At 40.3% G+C, this 22,956-nt stretch overlaps 1 protein-coding gene across 2 annotated transcripts in view; it reads right to left on the bottom strand.

The window, feature by feature from the left end:
* dcc (DCC netrin 1 receptor) overlaps window positions 1-22,956 on the bottom strand; it is a 442,661-nt gene that overhangs the window by 75,745 nt on the left and 343,960 nt on the right. For both annotated transcript variants that reach the window (XM_022668821.2, XM_022668820.2), the window contains exons 14-16: window positions 19,764-19,874; window positions 17,647-17,841; window positions 4,070-4,165 (exon numbers count right to left, since the gene is read on the bottom strand). In XM_022668821.2, the coding sequence (XP_022524542.1) occupies window positions 4,070-4,165; window positions 17,647-17,841; window positions 19,764-19,874 (402 nt within the window). The remainder of the gene's footprint in view (window positions 1-4,069; window positions 4,166-17,646; window positions 17,842-19,763; window positions 19,875-22,956) is intronic.

Here is a 22,956-nt window from a genome sequence, read left to right on the forward strand (position 1 = left end):
AGAAAGAAGACTAAACACAAGTTCAGGAAAATTTATATATATATATTTTTTTGTATTTGTATATTTGTATATGTTCACTGTACTTAATAATTATATTACATGAACTTTAAAAAAAATATATTAGGTAATCGGTTACAATAAAATTACATAAATTTAACAGTTAAAATGTATTTCAATGCCCTGTAATTACAATTAGGAAAATATTAATTTAAGTAAATTATAGTAACTATAATTATAATTAATGTAGTAGAGTTTATCAAAATATATTTTTACACCCAACAAAGTATACTAGAAGAGTGCTTCTTACAAAAGAAAGGAACATGAAGCATATGTATACTCTAATGTAAAAAATAGATCACATATATTTAACATCAATTCTAAATACATTTCTAATATATCTGGTGCATAATAAATAGTGATACAGTTGTAATACTCATTTATTAAATGTATTATAATTTTACTGTAAACATATTTAAAATATGGGGTTACAAACATGAAGTAGTTTAAATGTTTAGATGTTACTTAAGTATATTTAAAATAGTTTTATTTTAGTACAGTTAAGTACACTTAACTACACAGTAAGAATTTTGTACTTTTTTATACTGTAATTAAAGTATAATAAGTACAAAAAAGTTGTTCTATTTTATCTCTCTTTAAATATACTGATTAATAATAATGTGTCTACAAGAATACGCTAATAACGTAATATACTTTAATCTACTGTTTTTTTCACTGGGGTAATACTTCCGCAGCCCTTTTACAGGATTTATTTTGAGGTAGTATACAGTAAAATCCATATAACACAATATATCTGTCAGTAAAAATGGAACATATATGCAACACATAGTTATAATAGAAGGAAATGGGTACTTGCTTTAAGCACCTTTCCAATTACTGTAAAAAAAATAACGATAATTGTACTATTAAGACTACTGTCCATGGCAATTGACCATCATATTCTCTTCATTCACTTACAGGAAAATGCAGGATCTGAGAACATCACAAGGTAAATGCCTTCAAAAAAAACGATGTTTTCAATTTTGTATAATAAAACGAGTAATTACAGAGGATTTACTGAGCTGAGTGGGGGAAAAAAGCCTTGGAATATCCTGGTGCTTTAAAATGTTAAAGAGCTGCATTCATATCTTCTGTAGATCATTTATTGTCCTACCAGTTAGAGAATGAAAAGAAAAAAAAACTGAATTAACCATCAATAGAATGAGATTTCATATATATATATATATATATATATATATATATATATATATATATATATATATATATATATATAGTATTTAATAAAATGCTATACAATGCCTTTAATGTGGGTAAATCTAAAGATGAGAAAAAAGCCAGAGACTGTCACTTCCAGTCAAAACGACATTTAAATTAAAGTTATTAATTTTTTTGACAGACTAAAAAAAAAGCACAAACCCTTAAAGTATTTAATGTTAAATCACGCTGAATGCTTTATAAATAAATCAAAAATTACTACACTTTGCCTGCACTTTGCTATTATTACAGCTCAGTCTTTGAGATTTGTACCCCTCATCTGTTAAGCATGGTGGTGGGGGTGTCTAAAAACTGCCTACCCAAGGTGCAGAAAAGCATACCACCTTCCCTGTTAAACATGGTTGAGGTAGGGTGCTTAAAACTACAGGGACTTCCAAATTTGCCTCAGTCCTGCTTCAGTATGAGCTTTAGTCTGATTAGTCTGTTTTATATTTATTATATTTTTAATTCTTGATCCACAGATCCACATCCTTTCTGATCCAAAGCATTGAGTCATATTTATGAATGGATGGGATGGAAGGTTTAAGAGCAGTTTTTGAGTGGTTTACCAGGTATTAACACATGCAGAACCTTGGAAAAAATTAAGCACTTATGCCTGAAGGACATTTAGACTGGAAACTAAATGAACGAGGCGTGTTCTCTGATGTTTCCACATTGCTATAGTTGTGTGTGCATTAGTGTATGGTAGTGTGCAGTAAAATAGAACAAAAGACACAAATATAAGACAAAAAACAGTCCTGCTAGCTGATCCGTGTCTCAGAGATACTGAGAGCAAGAATCATGGTCAATCTCACAGCAGAACAGAGTACTGAATTCCAGCAAAACACAAACACCGCTGCAGGCTAGAGGCTTTGATTTTATTCTGAGAGTGACTGTACAGACAGACAGACAGACAGACAGACATACATACAAAGAAAGAGAGAGAAAGGGAGAGAGAAAGAGAGAGAGAAGACGAGTAAAGAAGAAAAGCTCTAAACCCCAGTAGAAACTCTTAAGGGTCTTCAGCAGCGTCTGAGCTGTTTCCTCACCTTCAGCTCAAAGCTCATCACCTCTATCTCTCAGTACACACACACACACACACACACACTCTCTCAGCTCCGGAGGTAAACAAGAACACAGCAGGGACTGTATCAACAGAAATGCATCTACAGCTCTGTGTGTGTACTCTACACGCCCAGACGCCAATTCACATTATTTAAACTCAGATTTACCCTGTAGAAGCCATTCATCAGTTGATGCCTATGGTAAAAGCTGCATAAAGCTCCCAGATTTGAGCTGTGGAACAGTGGAACTGTGTTCTCTGGAGTGATGGAGCTCCATCCAGCACCTTTAGGATGAGGTTATTCTGTATAAATTAATAAATATTTAAAAAATCAACTCACTTTGAGAATCGATATTTGACAGACAGATGGACAGATGGTTGGATGGATGAATGGATGGATGGCTAAACAATTGAATGAATGGCCAGACAGTCAGATTGACAGACAGATGGATGGATGGACAGGTTGAGGTTAGGATAGACAAATAGACTGGTGGTTGGATGGACGAATACATTGGTGGCTGGATAGGGTGAATGGACTGACAGTTAGAGGGGTGACTGGACTGGCGGTTGGATGAGCGAATAGACTGATGGTTGGAGGGACAAATGGACGAGGGGATGGATGGGCGAATAGACTGGAGGTTGGATGGACAGATGGACTGTCGGTTGGAGGAGTGAACAGACTGACGGTTGGAGGAGCGAATGGACTAGTGCTTAGAAGATGGATTAATAGACTGGTGGTTGAATAGACAAATGGACTGATGGTTGGATGGATGAAAATACTGGTGGTTAGATGGACTAATCGAATGGTGGTTGGATAGACAAATGGACTAGAGGATGGATGGGTGAATAGACTGGAGGTTGGATGGACAGATGGACTGTCGGTTGGAGGAGCCCATGGACTAGTGGTTAGATGGACTAATAGACTGGTGCTTAGAAGGATGAAAATACTAGTGGTTAGATGGATGAATAAACTAGTGGTTGGATGAGAAAATAGACTAATGGTTTGAGGGACAAACGGACTGGAGGTTGGATAGGCGAATAGACTAATGGTTGGAAGAACAAATGGACTGAGGGTTGGATAGATGAATAGACTAGTTATTGGACAGACAAATAGACTGTCAGATGAATGGATGGACCAATAGACTGTCAGTTGGATGGACAGATAGATGGACAGGTAGATGGACTTCCAGTCAGCCATCTGAACAGACAGATAGATAGATAGATAGATAGATAGATAGATAGATAGATAGATAGATAGATAGATAGATAGATAGATAGATAGATAGATAGATAGATAGATAGATAGATAGATAGACTGACTATATGGACAAAAGTATTTGGACACTGTTCATTCACAGTTTCTTAAAATTCAAAACAATTAAAAAGAGTTTGTTCTGCTTTTGTTGGAGTAACTTTCTCTACTAGATTTTGGAGCATTGCTGTGAGCATTTGATTGTATTCATTAACAAGAGTATTAGTCAGGTCCCTCATCCCTAACTCCCCAAATCCCCAACTCATCCCAAAAACAGTGGACCTCCATCATTCCAGAGAACACAGTTCCACTGCTGCACAGTGAATCCATGGACATATAGTGCAGAAAGACAGTTAAAATTAAAGGAGCAACAGTAACAATTTTCCCCTGAGAAGCCCAAACAATCGACAATTCCTCAACAATGTGTGTGTGTGTGTGAGTGTGTGTGTGTGTGTGTGTGTGTGTGTGTGTGTGAGGCATACCTGACATTGATCTGGTCACAGCGCTTTCATACAGGGGCACGCCCTCTCCTGCGTTATTGAAGGCCTTGAGGGAGATCACATAGTGAGAGCTGGGCTCTGTAGAGAGAGAGAGAGAGAGAGAGAGAGAGAGAGAGAGAGAGAGAGAGAGGAACACAGTTGTAATCAGTGAAGCTGAGCACACAATAGGCGTGAAAAACAGGGCTGTCTCCAGTCTTTTGTGGAGAGGAGAAGTTTGTGGTAAATCCTGCAGAATTAATCATCCAGCACAGAACCAGAGAACCAGTTCAGACGCAGAGGAAGAAACAAAGAACCGAGGAAGATGAGGAAAGGCAGGGGAAGGACAGTGCAATTAGTCAGTAGGGTTGCCAGATCCTCAGAGCAATGCGATGTGTTTGGCAGGGCTCTCTGTTTGAGTGTGGGTGGGGTGTTCTCACAGCTGGAGGAAACGGATGAATAAATGATTTTATATAAAGTATAAATACACATTTAATACACACAGCATGAGATCACTGATATTACAGATAGATAGATAGATAGATAGATAGATAGATAGACAGGTAAAGTGATAGATAGAAAGTAATAAAGAGAATAGACAGACAGACAGATAGACAGATAGAGAGAGTGATACAAAGAGAGACAGTAATAAACACAGACAGGTAGCAAAATGACAAACAGACATAAAGACAGCTTGATTGATACACAAAAAAGCAGACAGACAGATAATGAGCGACAGGTAGACAGAGTGGGTGATAGACAGACAGACAGTGATAGTGACAAAAAGAGAATGTGAAAAACAGATAGTGAAAGAGACTGATAGATAGACACATCAACAGTGATTGATAGACAGACAGACCGACAGATAGACACATCAACAGTGATACTGGCAGACATACTGAAAGACAGAGAGAGTGATTGACTTCAACAGACAGACAGATGGAGGGAGATGGCGAGAGAAAGTGACAGATGCAGTGAGACTGAGAGAAAGATAGACATGTTTGCAGACGGACAAACAGACAGACAGACAGAGAGGCAGGCAGGCAGGCAGACAGACCAACAGAAATACAGAGAGGCTGATAGAGAGACAGACAGATAGACAGAGAGACAGACAGAGAGGATAATAGACAGACAGAAAGCCTAATAGAGAGACAGACAGATGAATAGCCAGACTGACAAACTGACAGACAGACAGAAAGCCTGATAAAGAGACAGACAGACAAATAGCCAGACTGACAGACAGACAGATAGACAGACAGACAGAAAGACAAACAGAGATGATGATAGAGAGAAAGAAAGACATACAGGAAGCCTGGTAGAGAGACAGACAGACAGATAGACAGTTAGAGAGGCTGATAGAGTGTGTATGATTTCTGTATATTAAAGTCAGTGTTCTGAACAGTGTGGAGCTCCAGCAGGCTGGACGAACGATGCAGTGCCTCAGGCAAAGTGGAGGAGTGTTGGAATGGAGGAGTAGAGGAGTAGAAGAATGGAGTGGAGGAGTGTTGGAGTGGAGGAGTGTTGGAGTAGAGGAGTAGAAGAATGGAGTGGAGGAGTGTTGGAGTAGAGGAGTGGTGGAGTAGAGAAGTAGAAGAATGGAGTAGAGGAGTAGAAGAATGGAGTGCAGGAGTAGAGGAATAGAAGAATGGAGTGGAGGAGTAGAGGAATAGAAGAATGGAGTAGAGGAGTAGAGGAGTAGAAGAATGCTGGAGTGGAGGAGTAAAGGAGTGGAGGAGTAGAAGAATGCTGGAGTGGAGGAGTAAAGGAGTGGAGGAGTAGAAGAATGTTGGAGTGGAGGAGTGGAGGAGTAGAAGAATGTTGGAGTGGAGGAGTAGAGAAGTGGTGGAGTGGAGGATTAGAAGAATGGAGTGGTGGAATGGAGGAGTGGAGGAGTAGAGGAGTGGAGGAGTGGAGGAGTAGAAGAATGGAGTGGTGGAATGGAGGAGTGGAGGAGTAGAAGAGTGGAGGAGTGGAGGAGTAGAAGAATGGAGTGGAGGAGTGGAGGAGTAGAAGAATGGAGTGGAGGAGTAGAGGAGTAGAAGAATGGAGTAGAGGAGTAGAGGAGTGGAGGAGTAGAAGAATGTTGGAGTGGAGGAGTAGAGGAATGGAGGAGTGGTGGAGTAGAAGAATGGAGTAGAGGAGTAGAGGAGTGGAGGAGTGGTGGAGTAGAAGAATGGAGTAGAGGAGTGGAGGAGTAGAGGAGTAGAGGAGTGGAGGAGTAGAGGAGTAGAGGAGTGGAGGAGTAGAAGAATGGAGTAGAGAAGTAGAGGAGTAGAGGAGTGGTGGAGTAGAAGAATGGAGTAGAGGAGTAGAGGAGTGGAGGAGTGGTGGAGTAGAAGAATGGAGTAGAGGAGTAGAGGAGTGGAGGAGTAGAGGAGTAGAGGAGTGGAGGAGTAGAGGAGTGGAGGAGTAGAAGAATGGAGTAGAGAAGTAGAGGAGTAGAGGAGTGGTGGAGTAGAAGAATGGAGTAGAGGAGTAGAGGAGTAGAGGAGTGGAGGAGTGGAGGAGTAGAGGAGTAGAGGAGTGGAGGAGTAGAGGAGTAGAGGAGTGGAGGAGTAGAGGAGTGGAGGAGTAGAGGAGTAGAGGAGTGGAGGAGTAGAGGAGTAGAGGAGTGGAGGAGTAGAGGAGTGGAGGAGTGGAGGAGTGGAGGAGTAGAGGAGTGGAGGAGTAGAGGAGTAGAGGAGTAGAGGAGTAGAGGAGTAGAGGAGTGGAGGAGTAGAGGAGTGGAGGAGTGGAGGAGTAGAGGAGTGTTAAAGTGTTAGAGAGGGAAAGTTTGCAGTTGTCAGAGTTGTTCTGGTTCTGACTAAGCACTAATTCCTCCTCGACCCGCTCGCATTGTTCTCCAAATCAGCACTAATTTAGAAGAAAGGCCCAGTAAATTCATTCCATTCTGAAGCCAGAGGGAAGAGAGAGAGAGAGATAGAGAGAGAGAGATAGAGGGAGGGAGAGAGAGAAAGAAAGAGAGAGAGAGAGAGAGTAAGATTGTGTATTCAGAGCGGGGGGCTGTCTGAGACAGTAAACAGAGGAGTTCATTTTCTGCAGACGAGTCACGCTGATTAGTCTGTGGAAGTTGCAGAACACGTCGTCCGTGCATCACTCCGCCGATACACTGCTGAACAGCAGCGTGCAGAAACTGGGAATCAGCATTTTCCACAATATCAGACCAACTGGGCTGGAAATGAACATGCTAAAGGGCTCAATAGACTAATAGCCTTGTGCAACTACACATAATTAGAGTTCTATTGTAAAACACAAACAGCATCCTTAAGATATACAGGGGTTGGACAATGAAACTGAAACACCTGGTTTTAGACCACAATAATTTATTGTGGTGACGGACAGTTCTGGTGGAAACAGATGAGTTTGAGGTGCACATTAAATTCTGTTGTGATTTTCGCAGCCGTGGTTTTATGCTTTTTGGATACAATCCGGGTTAGCACACGAACATCCCTTTCAGACAGCTTCCTCTTACAGCGTCCACAGTTAATCCTGTTGGATGTGGTTGGTCCTTCTTGGTGGTATGCTGACATTACCCTGGATACCGTGGCTCTTGATACATCACAAAGACTTGCTGTCTTGGTCCCAGATGCTCCAGCAAGACGTGCACCAACAATTTGTCCTCTTTTGAACTCTGATATGTCACCCATAATGTTGTGTGCATTGCAATATTTTGAGCAGAACTGTGCTCTTATCCTGCTGATTGATCCTTCACACTCTTACTGGTGCAATTATGTGCAATTAATGAAGATTGGCCACCAGGCTGCTCCAATTTAGCCATGAAACCTCCCACACAAAAATGACAGGTGTTTCAGTTTCATTGTCCAACCCCTGTATTACACTCCTTGACATAAAAAGTAAAAGAGACTGCTTTAATTGCTGAAACTCAACATGTAGTTACTGTATGTCTCAGGCATAAACTGTACGTAAATGATTATAGGTGTGATAAGACAGACAGACAGACAGACAGACAGATAAAGAAATATATATATATATTCTTCAGCAGCAACCTAGGAGTATAGAGCAGGATCTACAGACCCAGCTGCAGCAACATCTGTTGAGCAAATGTGCTACAGGATGCCATATGGAACCTGTACATATTTATCTATTAAAATAAAACCTATTTTTACTAAAATAAAAATACTATATAATATTATACCTTGACCGCGTAGCGCCGACAAAAATAAAACAAATCAGGGATAAAAAGCTAGCACCGTGGTATAATGACCACACACGTACATTAAAACAAACCGCTCGTAACTTTGAGCGTAAATGGCGACACACAAAACTAGATTTTTTCCGGCTAGCATGGCAGCATAGTCTCACAGACTACAAAAAAGCCCTAATTAAAACAAAATCCCAGTATATTTCATCGCTTATTGAGAAAAATAGAGACAATCCTAGATTCCTTTTCACTGCTGTGGCTAAACTCACCGGCAGTCAAAAACAAACTAGCTCCGTTATCCCTGCCGACATTAATAGTAATGATTTCATGAAGTTCTTTGATGATAAAATTAATAGCATTAGACAAAAAATTCAGTATCACCCCCAAAATTTACTTATAGATATCGATGAATGCTGCTCCAGCTCTGAGGTACACCTAGAGTGTTTCAGCCCGGTTACAGAAAAAGATTTACTTAGTGTAATTAACTCATCAAAATCAACATCATGTATATTAGATCCAGTACCCACACAATTATTGAAACAGGCACTGCCAAAGGTGGGAAAATCATTACTAGAAATAGTAAATTCATCCCTTAGCATGGGTACGTACCCAATTCTCTTAAATTGGCGGTCATTAAGCCCATTATCAAAAAGCCAAATCTGGACCCCCCGCGAGCTTGCTAATTATAGACCAATTTCTAATCTTTCCTTTATAGCCAAAATCCTAGAAAAAATTGTGTTTAACCAGCTGCGCTTGTATCTACAAAGTAATAGTATGCATGAGGTTTTTCAATCTGGATTTAGACAAAACCATAGTACTGAAACAGCTCTCCTTAGAGTAACTAATGATTTACTTTCAGCTCTTGATAGGGGCAGTAATGCCATCCTTGTACTGCTAGATCTAAGTGCTGCCTTTGACACCATAGATCACGCTATTCTACTTGATAGGTTAGAAAATCTTATAGGAATTAAAGGATCAGCCCTCACCTGGTTCAGATCTTATCTGAGAGATCGATTCCAGTGTGTTTACTTAAATAACGAATGCTCTTATCAGTCTAGAGTAAAATATGGTGTCCCTCAAGGATCAATACTGGGTCCATTACTCTTTACTCTTTATATGCTACCACTGGCTAAAATTATCCGTAGGCATGGTATTAACTTTCACTGCCATGCTGATGACACGCAACTTTACATATCTGCTAAACCCAACGAGGAGCTCTGCACAAATCAAATAACAGACTGTATTAAAGACATTAAAAATTGGATGACACACAACTTTCTCTTACTTAATTCTGATAAGACTGAGGTCCTTCTATTAGGTCCTAATATTGATAAAAACATAAATGTTAATACTGTAGACATAGACGGTCACTTAATTATACCTGGTAAAACTGTGAGAAACCTTGGGGTCATCTTTGACCCAATTCTTTCGTTTGATGCTCACATATGTAGCATAGTCAAAACTGCATTCTTCCATTTAAGAAATATAGCTAAAATCCGCAGTATACTCTCTCTCGAAGATGCTGAGAAGCTGGTACATGCATTCATAACCTCCAGGCTGGACTACTGCAACGCGTTGTTGGCTGGAAGTCCACATAAATTACTCCATAAACTCCAGCTAGTTCAGAATGCAGCCGCAAGAGTGCTTACCAGAGCTAGAAAGTTCGATCACATTACACCTATTCTTTCATCCCTACACTGGCTACCTGTTAGATTTCGTATAGATTATAAAATACTTCTCCTGACGTATAAATCCCTCAATGGTCTGGCCCCGCATTATCTACAGGAACTCCGCTCCCAAGACGCTGGCCTGTTATTAGTCCCGCGTATTAGAAAAAACTATGCAGGAGGAAGAGCGTTCTTTTATAAAGCTCCCCAACTTTGGAAGAGCCTCCCTATTAATATACGGGACTCAGACACACTCTCAATCTTTAAATCTAGACTCAGAACATTTCTATTTGCTCAAGCTTTTGAGTAATGTCTCATTACAATTTTCTTCCTCTTACAGCTTATCCAGCAAATATAAACCCTGTCCTAATCATCTGCTTTCTCTTTCTCTCCCCATGTCCTGAGCTGCTGCTACCAGTGCCCATCCCACTCCAGCAGAGTTTTATAAAACCATTCAAACCCCTTTCTCTTCCCTCCCCTCTCTGTTCTCTCTCTCTATCTTTCTCACATGTGCTGAGACGCCTGGCCGGTCGGTCTTCCTGGATGTGTCCGTCTGTGGTTCCAGCTTTCAGGAATCAGCCCTGTCCTTCTACTCATCAGAATTATTTCACAACCCTTCTAACTTCTGCTTTTTGTTTCTCTTCCTTTCCTTTCTGTTTTCTCTATCTATCTCTTTTACATGTATGGAGATGCCGTGTTCCTGATGTTCCCAGCCTGGCTCTCCACTGCCCGCTGTGTTGTTCTCCGGCTCTGCAACCCTGCACTGATTACCATTAACACACTCAGTATCTGTTTCTGTATTAGCCATAGCTCTATAGTTTGTGCCCATCACATTCTTATATTCATAAATTAGTACCTGTTATATTAGCCATAGTTCACATTAATTCTCTGTACTGTTTTGTTCTGTTATTTGTTTGTTGTTTGTTGTTTGTTTGTACTGAGCGGGTCAACCCGAGTAGGATGGGTTCCTCTGACTGAGTCTTGGTTCCTTCCAAGGTTTCTTCCTCTTAAAGGGAGTTTTTCCTTGCCACTGTGTCACCATAAAATTGGCATCTCTGTGGTGCTGCTCATAAGAGGCGTGGACCTGTTTTTCCTGTAAAGCGGCTTTGCGACAACCTTTGTTGTAAAAAGCACTATATAAATAAAATTGAATTGAATTGAATTGAATTGAATTAAAGAACTCTGTTGATACTGACGCACGGTTGCCAGGAAACCCGAAGAGTCCGTGTGAAATATTGATAAGAAATGTGGCCTTCTGTTTCCTTGAAGAGTTGAAGGGGTCACATCATCTCAGCTCAGAGGGACGGAGAGATAGAGAGAAAGAATGAGAGACTGATGGAGAGAGAAACAGCAAGAGAGAGAGAAAAACAGAGAGACAGAAAGAGTGAGAGATCACAGGGTGATGGAGCTTTAGAGAGCATGAGTGCTCTCAAAAGGAGAGGAAGGTAAAGAAGAGAGTGATGGCATGCAAGAGCACAAGAGCATGTGAAAAAACATGAAAAAAGAGCATGAATGCAACAGCCTGTGAGAGCAAGCGAGAGAGCAAGAGAACGCGAGAGCACATGAGCGTGTGATAAAGAATGAGAGCATGCTAATGGGCAACAACATGCACAAGAGGGGAGAGCGTGTGAAAGAGCACACAAAGAGCTTGTTAGAGAGAGAGCATGTGAAAGAGTGAGAGCACGAAAGAGCCTAGGAAAGAAAGCAAGAGCATGTGAGAGAGAGCATGTGAATGAGCGCAAGAGCATGTAAGAGAGATGCAGCAAAACGTGAAAGAACATGAGAGAATGCGATAGAATCAGAGAATCTGCGCGAGGGCATGCAATAAAGCAAGAGAGCAAAAGAATGCGAGAGTACATGAGCATGTGATAGACAGTGAGAGCATGCCAATGGGCAACAAACATGCACAAGAGAGGAGAGAGCATGTGAACGTGCACAAGGAGCTTGTTAGCGAGAGCATGTAAATGAGCGCAAGAGCATGTGAAAAAGTGTGAGAGCATGAAAGAGCCTTAGAAAGAAAGCAGGCAGGAGCATGTGGGAATCTGTGCGAGAGTATGCATGAGAGAATGTGAAAGAGTATGAGAGCATGCGATAGAATGCGAGAGCACATGAGCGCATGTGATAGAGAGTGAGAGCATGCTATTGGACAAGAGAGATGGGCAATGTGAGAGAGAGCATGTCAGGGGTCACCAACCTTTTTGAACCTGAGAGCTACTTCTTGGGTACCAATTAATGCGAAGGGCTACCAGTTTGATACACACTCGTGAAATTACAAATTTTCTCAATTTACCTTTAATTATATGTTATTATTAATAATTAATGACATTCATCTATGTGAAGACACAGATATCAATAGGCAACACTATTATTATAAATCTCTGCAAGTGTTTACATTTTATATTATATTTTAATATAATATTACATATTATATTACATTATATTGTATAATAATATATAAACTATAGGCTATCTCTAAGCTAATATTAATGTAATATAATCTAAAATTACATCAATGCAACTGTGATTTAAAAAAAAAAGAATAGCAACAAAAATGCTATTTTTAGACCAGGCCTGCGGGCTACTCATAAGGTCCTTGCGGGCTACCTGGTGCCCGCGGGCACCATGTTGGTGACCCCTGGAGCATGTGAATGAGCTCAAGTGCATGTGAAAGGGTGAGAGCATGCAAGAGCATATGAAAGAAAGTAAGAGCATGTAGGAACCTGCGTGAGAGTATGATCGAGAGAAGGTGAAAGAGCCTGAAAGCACGTAAAAGAACATGAGAGCATGCAATAGAATGATAGAATTTGTGCGAGAGCATGCAAAAAAGCATGCGAGAGAGATGTGAAAGAGTGAGAGCATTAAACAGCCTATGAAAGACAGAAAGAGCAGGTGGGAACCTATGCGAGAGTATGCATGAGAGAATGTGAAAGAGCATGAGAGTATGTAAGAGAGATGCAAGAGCATGTAAAAGAACATGAGAGCATGCAATAGAATGAGAGAATCTGTGCGAGAGCATGCAAGAACGCAAGTGAGAAAGCATGCAAGTCAAAGGGTGAGAGCATGCAAGAGCATATGAAAGAAAGAAAGAAAGAGCAGGTGTGAACCTGTGCGAGAGTATGCGCGAGAGAATGTGAAAGAGCATAGGAGCATGTACGGTAGATGCAAGAGCATGTGAAAAGAACATGAGAGCATGCGACAGAATGAGGCAATCTGTGCGAGAGCATGCAAGAAAGCAAGCGAGAGAGACTGCAAGAGAATATGAAAGAAAGAGCAGGTGTGATCCTGTGTGAGAGTATGCGTGAGAGAATGTGAAAGAGCATGAGAGCATGTAAGGTAGATGCAGGAGCATGTAGAAGAACATGAGAGCATGCGACAGAATGAGAGAATCTGTGTGAGAGCATGCAAGAAAGCAAGCGAGAGAGACTGCAAGAGCATGCGAGAGAGCATGTGATAAAGGGAGAGAGCATGTCAGAAAGCATAAGCAGGTGCGAGAGTGTCCACGACAGAATGTGAAAGAGCATGAGAGCATGTAAGAGAGATGCAGGAGCATGGAGAAGAACGAGAGCATACGATAGAATGAGAGAATCTGTGCGAGATCATGCAAAAAGGCAAGCGAGAGAGACTGCAAGAGCATGCGAAAGAGAGTGAGCATGCAAGAAAGAAAGAGCAGGTGTGAACCTGTGCGAGAGTATGTGTGAGAGAATGTGAAAGAGCATGAGAGCATGTAAGAAAGATACAAGAGCATACGATAGAATTAAATAATCTGTGCGAGAGCATGCGAGAGACACCGCGAGAGCAAGTGAAAGAGAAAGTATTTGACAGAGAATGAGAGAAATAAAGAAAGAGAATAAAAGTGAATGATGGAGAGAAAGAGAGAGACTGACAGAAACTGACAAAGAGAGAGAGAGAGAGAGAGAGAGTAAGAGAGAGAGAGAGTAAGAGAGAGAGATATTGAGAGAGTACTGTATGGCTTGATTTGATTGGATCAGAGAACTCAGGGCTGGAACATCCTTTACTCTGCATGTGTTTGATCACTCCTGCAGAGGAAGGTGTGTTTAACACACACACTTACACGCACACACACACACACACACACACACACACACACTTACACACACACACACACACTTACACACAGAACTCCTCCTCTAGCTTGCTTTCGTTCTGCAGCGACAAATAAGTGTAATATTAAAAACAGCATTAATAAAATATTAGCATGGCTTCACACGACAGCGCGCGAGTGTGTGTGTGTGTGTACGTGTGTGTGTGCTCGTGTGTGTGTGTGTGTGTGTGTCTCTAAGCCTGAGTGAAATTCATTACCCATTCATTACGGCGGTGCCGAGTGAGGCCTGCGTCGGAATATTAAAACTCTGCAATTTGTTGTTGTCTCTTTTCTCATGCTAATGGAGGCGGCCTGCTCCAAATTGAATTTACACCTCACTTGTTTTCCCACCGCTTTCACTCCGACAGCATTCCGACGCCATTCCGACACAATAAACACAAAATAAAGAGAATTCCCGGCGACTGAAACTAACCCGCACGAGACCGAGCCGAGGATAATCAACCTGCTTAAACCAATACAAACTACAATCTAACACCTGAACCGACCCCCTTATTGCCACTGACACCTCTCACTGTAGTGTCTGTAGTGTCCCGTCCCATGACTTTTGCCATATTCTGTGAAAGTTAAAAAGAGTGCTGTACTAGTACTTTAACTTTTGCTGTACAAAGTATGTGGATGTGAGTATGAGTCAGAGCTTGCATGTACAATTAATAATAAACTTAAAATAAATTTGAAAAGAAATGCAATAAAAATACCTATACCTATGATAATAAACATAAATATACATACCATAAAAAAAACGTTATCCATTATGATTGTACCTCTATACTGTAAATGCATCTTACCCTATCACTATTGCACCTCTGATCACCATAGTCAACCATTGAAACATTGCACAAAATCTCTCATGCTAATATAAGGATTATGGGTTATCCCAAAGAAAGAAAAACTACATCACATCTTTCCTCATATCAGAGGTGGAAAAAGTTACAGAAAAATTGTAATTAGGTAAAAGTACCTTTGCTTTTCTAAAATTCTACTCAAGTAAAAGTAAAAGTACCCATCTAAAAATCTACTCGAGTAAAAAGTAAAAAAGTACTCAATTTAAAATGTACTGTGAGTAAAATTTACATAGTTACTTTTAATTATTTGATGTAAAAAAGTACAAATCATAAATCAAATCTTTTTAATGAACTATTATTCCGAATAATAATTTGGACCTTTCAGGCAGTATTTGCTCAAACCCCATAAAACATTTTCAAGAACAAGTGGTATAGGTTTCTATGATCATTTTTTTTCTTTAATGTTAAAAGGTTATGGTCATATATGTGACTATAAACTGTATTTTTATAGTTTTACAGTTCATTATTATTTTTTAACTTGGCATTGCTATGCTTTAACTGCTATTTACATGTTTTTTTTTTTACATTTAAGCAGATTGTTTAATGTTTCCAATAAAAACGTAAGGAATTATCATTAAAAACATGATATCATACCAAAAAGAATGTTGATCGGTGCATATGCAGTGCTGTAAAGAAGCACATATCGATGGGTAGCATAACTCGACAGAACACTGGCTCCCCCGAGCACAGCTGATTCACACAGCGTCTCTCCCGCTAACCATAAAAAAACACTGCTGGGAAAAGTTCAGCTGCGCTGCCATGGAGAACAAAACTCAATTTTTTTTTAATTGAGACAATTATCCCCCCCCCCCCCCCCAGCATTTAATTATTTACTCAGTAACGGGGAGTTTTCCAATGTAGTGAAGTAAATTACTTGTGTCAAAATGTACTTGAGTAAAAGTAAAATGACCTATTTTAAAAACAAAATCTACTCAATTACAGTAATTTGAGTAAATGTGATTCATTACTTTCCACCTCTGCCTCACATTAACCTTAAACATATATATTTATTCCTGTAAAGTTTGCTACAGTTGCAAAATGCCACCCAAGCATAAACTCATATATAACAAGTATAAAACTTTGATTCTAAAATTCTTTAATTTGCTATAAACTGATTAGAATAGTATAAAGATTTTTACAAACTGGGATCAAACCTGCCTGTAAACTTAAAGCCCGTCCTGATTGGTCACTTATTCAGACTGAACACTGAACACTGCTATTAGTTAGCAGAGACATATTTCCTCAGTCTCCCTCTCTCTCTCTCTCTCTCTCTCTCTCTCTCAAACACACACACACACATACACACAGTCTGCCAGGGAGAGATAAAGTCAGTGCAGACATATCCCATTAGCCTCCTGTTAGGATTCTCTCTCTCTCTGTATGTAGTGTGTGTGAGTGTGTGTGTGTGTGTGTGTGTGTGTGTGAGTGTGTGTGTGTGTGTGTGTGTGTGTGTGTGTGTGTGTGTGTGTGTGTGTGTGTGTGTGTAAATTAGGCCATTCACTTTCCTCCAATTCAGTTCTCCAGTCCAATACACACACAATACCCTGCTTCAGGTCCAGAACAGAGCTCTGGGTTAGTCCTGAACACAATAGCAGCCGTGGCACTGCCGCTCAATCCCCTCACACACACACACACACACACACAGACCTTACAGATTACTCCCTCACCCAGTCCAGCAGCCGTCCACACACTAACACTCACCTCTCACACACTGACACACTCATATACTCACACACATGTTAATACTAACTTTAACTCAAATCTTTAAACTCAAAATAAAAAAAACTCAAAACTCAAATAGATCTATCTATCTATCTGTCTGTCTGTCTGTCTGTCTGTCTGTCTGTCTGTCTGTCTATGAAAGTGTTACAAATCTATAACAGTAGACTTTAGTATTGGAATTTGCTCAGAAAATAATTAAAATTAAATGAATACAGGACAGTATTTACAGAATTCAGAATTTAACTAAAAACGTTCTGTAATTGATTGTAATGAGTCTCAAAATTCCATAATTTACTCTAATATATAGCAATATTATCTAAACTGTACCATTTTGTATGTATCCTATGTCGATGTTGTTTTCAGTATGGCTTGTTTATAGGGGTAATGCAATACGATTTGATTACAACATGGACAGCCTAAAAACTAGCTGTAACTGTTCAACAATTCCTTTTCCAGTAGTAAAATTAGCATCAGTTTACATGATTAGCAACATGATTTTCTTTTTTTTTCTTTTTTCCTGGAAAGCAAAAACAACATTTCAATTTAATCAAATCCAAGAAAACATAAAAATCTACGTTTAAATCAAGTGAAAAAGTTCTAAATTGAAATTAAGTGTAAGCTAGTTTACAGCTAGATAGATAGATAGAAGAATAGAAAATATATAAGGCTTTAAAAACTTATTATACAGGGTAAAGGTCTATCTGTAAATGGAGCAGTGCAGTAGATGTTGCTGATGGTCATTAAATAATTAACAGAGCAAAGTGCAGGGTGCAAAGACATTGATTATAAATGTGACTGATGTGCCATAGAAATATAAATATAAATATGCATATGTTACAAAATAGTTCTGAGAAGTGAATATGTGAATACCCAATTATGAGTACTTGACAATAAGTGAGGTTGGGGAAGTGATGGTGTAAAGAATTAGGAACTAAGTGGTTGAATAATGTCCATGTGGTGTGACTGGGTTAAACTCAGTCAGCAGCTACTCTATAGGCATGCCTAATCCATGTCCATCATTCTGGCTCTTATAAGGTAAATGAGATTTTTGTTGAAGGTGTCATTACCTAGGTTTTCGATGGAGTAGTAGCGCTGTTTACTGTCCACTCGAACTGTCTCTGCGTAAGGACTGCCCACACCGTACCCGATGATATAGCCCCGCACCAGGATGTTGGGGTTGAGTGGGGGGGTCCAGCTCATGATGATGCTGTTGGGGAGCGGACGGACGTGCAGGGAGCTCGGCTGATTCGGGACCTGGGTTTCTGGAAGAGAATATAAGAACGCAATAATAGAAACAGAAGACAAATATATATATATATATATATATATATATATATATATATATGCTACTTAGTCCTGAATGCACTGATCTGATTGGTTGTGATTGTTGTTCTACTTGAACAAGGTTTTAGTAGGATCCCCGAGTTGGGTATGTTTTTTGTTTGTTTGCCTCTATTTATATATGCAGATGTGGCAGAGCAGGACTGGATCCACCCCTCGTCTCCATTAGTGGGCCACGCCCACTCTTAATGTGCAAGAGCTTTGAGAGGGGTTTTTGGGGTTTTTGGAGTCTTTGGAGTGTGGTGTTTTTTGTGTGTCTGATGAAGGCCTTGATTCATGGGCAGAAACATCATGTTATTTATTTATTTATTTATTTATTTTTCTTTTTTTTAAACTTAATTTTCATTAATCTCCGCAATTTACACAGCCAATTACCTAACCCAATCATTAGGTCTCCGCCTATCACTAGTGATGCCCCAACACCAGGAGGATGAGGACTAGCACATGCCTCCTCCGATTCATGTGACGTGTCAGACAGAGTAGCATCACAGCACACTCGGAGGCAAGCGCAGTGACTCGGTTCTGATACATCGGCTCACAGATGCAGCCTTGTATTGATCAACATAAAAAAACATCATCCTAGGAGTAATGAGGGGAAAGAGCACCATCTAATGTACCCACCCAGAGAAAGAGAGAGAGCAAGACCAATTGTGCTCTCTCTGGACTCCGGCAGCTGATGGCGAGCTGCATGAACAGGATTCGAACCAGCGATCTCCTGATCATAGTGGCAGCACCTCACTCAGAGTCTCTTATCACGTTTTTGTTTTAATTATTTAAAAATGCTCTATTTTTGCTATAGAGTAATTGAAGCACCATTATTTGATTAAGAAAAATATAACAAAATAAAAATTGTTCAGCTCATAAATTGTTAAGCTCATTCGTTATCGTGAATAACATCGCAGCTGTAGTGATCTCTTGTGAGCGAAGCACAGCTGTGGTGATATTATCTGCACTTCGCGCTCACTCTTGCACTCTTGTGTTCTGTTAGTGAAGTAAGAAGAGGAAAATGAGAGCGGTTTACAGAAGCTTATGAGCGCTCTGGTGTTCGCTATCAAAATCGATTGCCTCTGACTGTGTGTGTGGCCTCTGGCTCGAGTCGAGACAGCTGTCAAAAGGCTTCCGCTAGCTTTTTAGAGTCAGTTACTCAGCGCCCTATCACACACACACATATACACTCTTATACACACTTATACACACACACATACACACACACTCTCAACTGGTCCCTGAAACCACCCTGGCGTCGCACGCTCTCGCTAACACACTTATGAGGACAGACTGGCAGTGGGGGCATCCAAAAGGGCTCTGGAAGATGAAGGGGAGCTGGACGTGGCCCAGAACAGCTGCTCTGTGATCAGTAAGAAAGCTCCCATCGCTCTCTGGCTGAGGGGGGGGAAGGGGGAGGGGCCGGCGGTAGAAGAGGCCAGTTAGCGTTAGCGCCCGCTAGGCCATGTGTGTTTGTTTGTTTATTAGCTGAAATGCACACACAAACACACACAAACATACACACACTGCTGAAGTGCAACATCAACACGGCAGTGGAGAAGCAGCAGCGGCGGCGGCGGCTGCTGGTTCCCAGTTCCAGAGTAAATATTTAACCATGGGGGAGGGGCCAGGAGGGGGAGGGGCCAGTGTATGTTCTGTTAATGGGTTTCTGTAGCCTTGGGGAGTTCTGAGTACTTGAGGAATCGTCGGGGAGGATAAAGCAGGAAATTGCGGTGTGTTTTATGCATATGTGTGTGTATGTGTGTGTATATATGTGTGTGTGTGTGTGTATATATGTGTGTGTGTGTGTGTGTGTGTGTGTGTGTGTGTGTGTGTGTGTGTATTTAATATCGCTCACCATCAAGATCGTTTTCTGGCGTCTCAGCTGTGAACCACTCACTGCTTGGACCCGTTCCATTGGCTGTCATGGCCGCCACTTGGAAGCTGTACTGGCTGCCTTTCTCCAGCCCTGAGAGAGAGAGAGAGAGAGAGAGAGAGAGAGAGAGAGAGATGGAGAGAGAGAGACAAAGAGAGAGAGAGATATATATTATTGAAACGTATGTCTATAATATTCCACAACTAAGAAAAACTCAACTTAACCCCACCCAACAAAAAGAGAAAGTTTTTAATTACGGTTTTTAGAGAGGAAAGAAGATAGAGATAGTCCACAAAAGCAGACAAGACGAGATAAATAAAAATTGAAGGGGGAAAAGAAACAAAGGGCAATGTAGTGTGAATAGAAAGAGAGAGAGAAATGAGAATTATATAAATAAAGAGAAAAGGGTGGGTAGAGAGAAGAGATAGAGGGTGAAAGAAACAGATAAACAGAAGGCAAAAAACAAAAGAGAACAATAAGGAAAAAAGAGAGAGAGAGAGAAAGAAAGGAGAAAATAGTAAAAGGTGAGAGAAAGGCAAGAAAAAGTACAAAGAGAGAGACGGAAAAGAGAAAAAGGAAAAGGTGGGTAAAGAGAAAGGGACAAAAAGGGAAGAGATAAAAGGAAAGAGAGGGTGAAAGAAAAAAAAGATAGACAGGAAAAACAAAAAGGAGAGAAAATAACAAAAGAGAAAAGCAAAGCAAAAAAAGGGAAAGAAAGAAAGGAGAAAGATGAAAGAGAAAAAAGGATAAAAAATGAAGAAAGGAGAAAGAGAAAAAAAATACAAGATGAGAGAAAGACAAGGAAAATATAAAGAGAGAGACAGAAATGAGAAAAAGGAAAAAAAAGTGGGTAAAGAGAAAGAGAGATGAAAACAGGAATAAAGAAAGAAAGAAAGAAAGAGGAAAAATACAGAAAATGAAGAAAGGAGATAGAAAAAACGTGAACAAGATGAGAGAAAGGCAAGAAAAGTTATAAAGAGAGAGACAGAAAAGAGAAAAAAGGAAATTTTGGGTAAAGAGAAAGAGACAAAAAAGGGGAGAAATAAAAGGAGAGAGAGAGAAAAAGATTAACAGATGGGAGAAATAAAAAGGAGAGAAAATAACAAATGAGAAAAGTAAGGGAAAAAAAGAAAAAGAAAGAAAGGAGAAAGATAATAGAGAAAAAGAGAGAAAATGAAGAAAGGAGAAAGATAAAAGAGAAAAAAGAGAGAAAGGTTTGACGAGAGATGACGAGATAAAGAGACAGATAGAGAGAGAAATATGGGATGAGTGAAAGATAGAAAGGGAGAAGTAAGGAGAAATATACATATATATATATATATATATATAGAGAGAGAGAGAGAGAGAGAGAAGATAATGAAGGAGAGAGTGCAGAAAGAAAGAGAGGGATGGAGAGAACGCTTGTCTGAGGGAGAGATAAGGGCCGTAGCGAGAGAGATTAGCATTGGGGATTGTAATTAGTAAACACCATCATTCACGGCGTCGAAGGTAAACAAGGTCTGCGAGCCTCATCTCGACAGATCAGTGCGCGTTTCCATCATCCGCCAAGATACAAAACAGCAATTATTCTAGCGGGGCGCGGGCGTCGCTGAATACCCCGGAGTGTCAGGAATTAGCATAGCGCACGAGAACGTGAAATGAATCCCTTCGGAAATGGAAACTTAGCAAGATATCATCAGGGGAATAATGGAAATGAATATTATATTCATCCCGATTCAGAAAAGCCCCCCTTTCAAATAAACAGGGGCGCGTCACGGCGGCTCGTGTCTGTCAGAGATGCTAGCCATCCTCGGCGGCCTCGCGGCTACGGCTAAGACAACAAATCCTATTTGTGTCTGGGAGTCGTGTGTCTGACCTCCTTAACATGCATCGAATTCTCCTGAAGAAAAGATCAAATGACAGCCTGCTGTAACCGTCCACATATATATATATATATATATACATATACATATATATGTATATATATATATATACAGGGGTTGGACAATGAAACTGAAACACCTGGATTTAGAGCACAATAATTTATTGTGGTGACGGACAGTTCTGGTGGAAACAGGAGAGTTGAGGTGCACATTGAATTATGTGTGATTTGATCAGCCGTGGTTTTATGTTTTTTGGATACGATCCGGGTTAGCACCCGAACATCCCTTTCAGACAGCTTCCTCTTACTGCGTCCACAGTTAATCCTGTTGGATGTGCTTCGTCCTTCTTGGTGGTATGCTGACATTACCCTGGATACTGTGGCTCTTTATACATCACAAAGACTTGCTGTCTTGGTCCCAGATGCTCCAGCAAGACGTGCACCAACAATTTGTCCTCTTTTGAACTCTGGTATGTCACCCATAATGTTGTGTGCATTGCAATATTTTAAGTAGAACTGTGCTCTTACCCTGCTAATTAAACCTTCACACTCTGCTCTTACTTGTGCAATCGGCAATTAATGAAGATTGGCCACCAGACTGGTCCAATTTAGCCATGAAATCTCCCACACTAACATGACACGTGTTCCAGTTTCATTGTCCATCCACTGTATATACAGTATGAACACATATAAAACAAAAAGAAAGGAAGTGTGGGATGTGTTTATGTTTGAGAAGAAAGATAAAAGATACCAGGGGCAAATAATGATTAAATATTTTGACTGATTTAAGAAACTCTTTGACATATTCATTGAGCTACACCTACAGAAGAAACATATAATACGTCTCAACATGGAAACATGGAGTTTTAGAGGTTCCTAATGGTATTCTCTGATATGCTGCTGTAAGAATCCCATACAGATACAATATTCCCACACAATTCCGAGCATTGTCCTTTTGGAATTGAGAACCATATTAACGTAAAGCTGGACTGTCAAAATTCCTGGAAAGACGGTACAGAATTGACTGTTGATCTTGAACAAACCACTGATCATGGTGTCTCCAAGTGACTCTTCACTAAAGTTGACCTGTTGCTGTTCTCTAGGTCTGGGACGACTACCCACTAAGTTTCGCTCCTGTTGTTTGTTTCCTTTCTTGGGGGGGTTGGGGGGCAGGGCTTTATAAGCTCATAATAGATGCCTTCATTAGAGGAGACGTCCACAAATTTGCGGACAAAATTGGACATACCGTAAATTCAAATCAATATTCTGCTGATGAGCTCAGTAGGTTTGTAAAAGCTTTAAAAGTTATATTTT

The sequence above is a fragment of the Astyanax mexicanus genome, chromosome 1, assembly GCF_023375975.1.
Source record: "Astyanax mexicanus isolate ESR-SI-001 chromosome 1, AstMex3_surface, whole genome shotgun sequence".
Lineage (NCBI taxonomy): Eukaryota > Metazoa > Chordata > Actinopteri > Characiformes > Acestrorhamphidae > Astyanax > Astyanax mexicanus.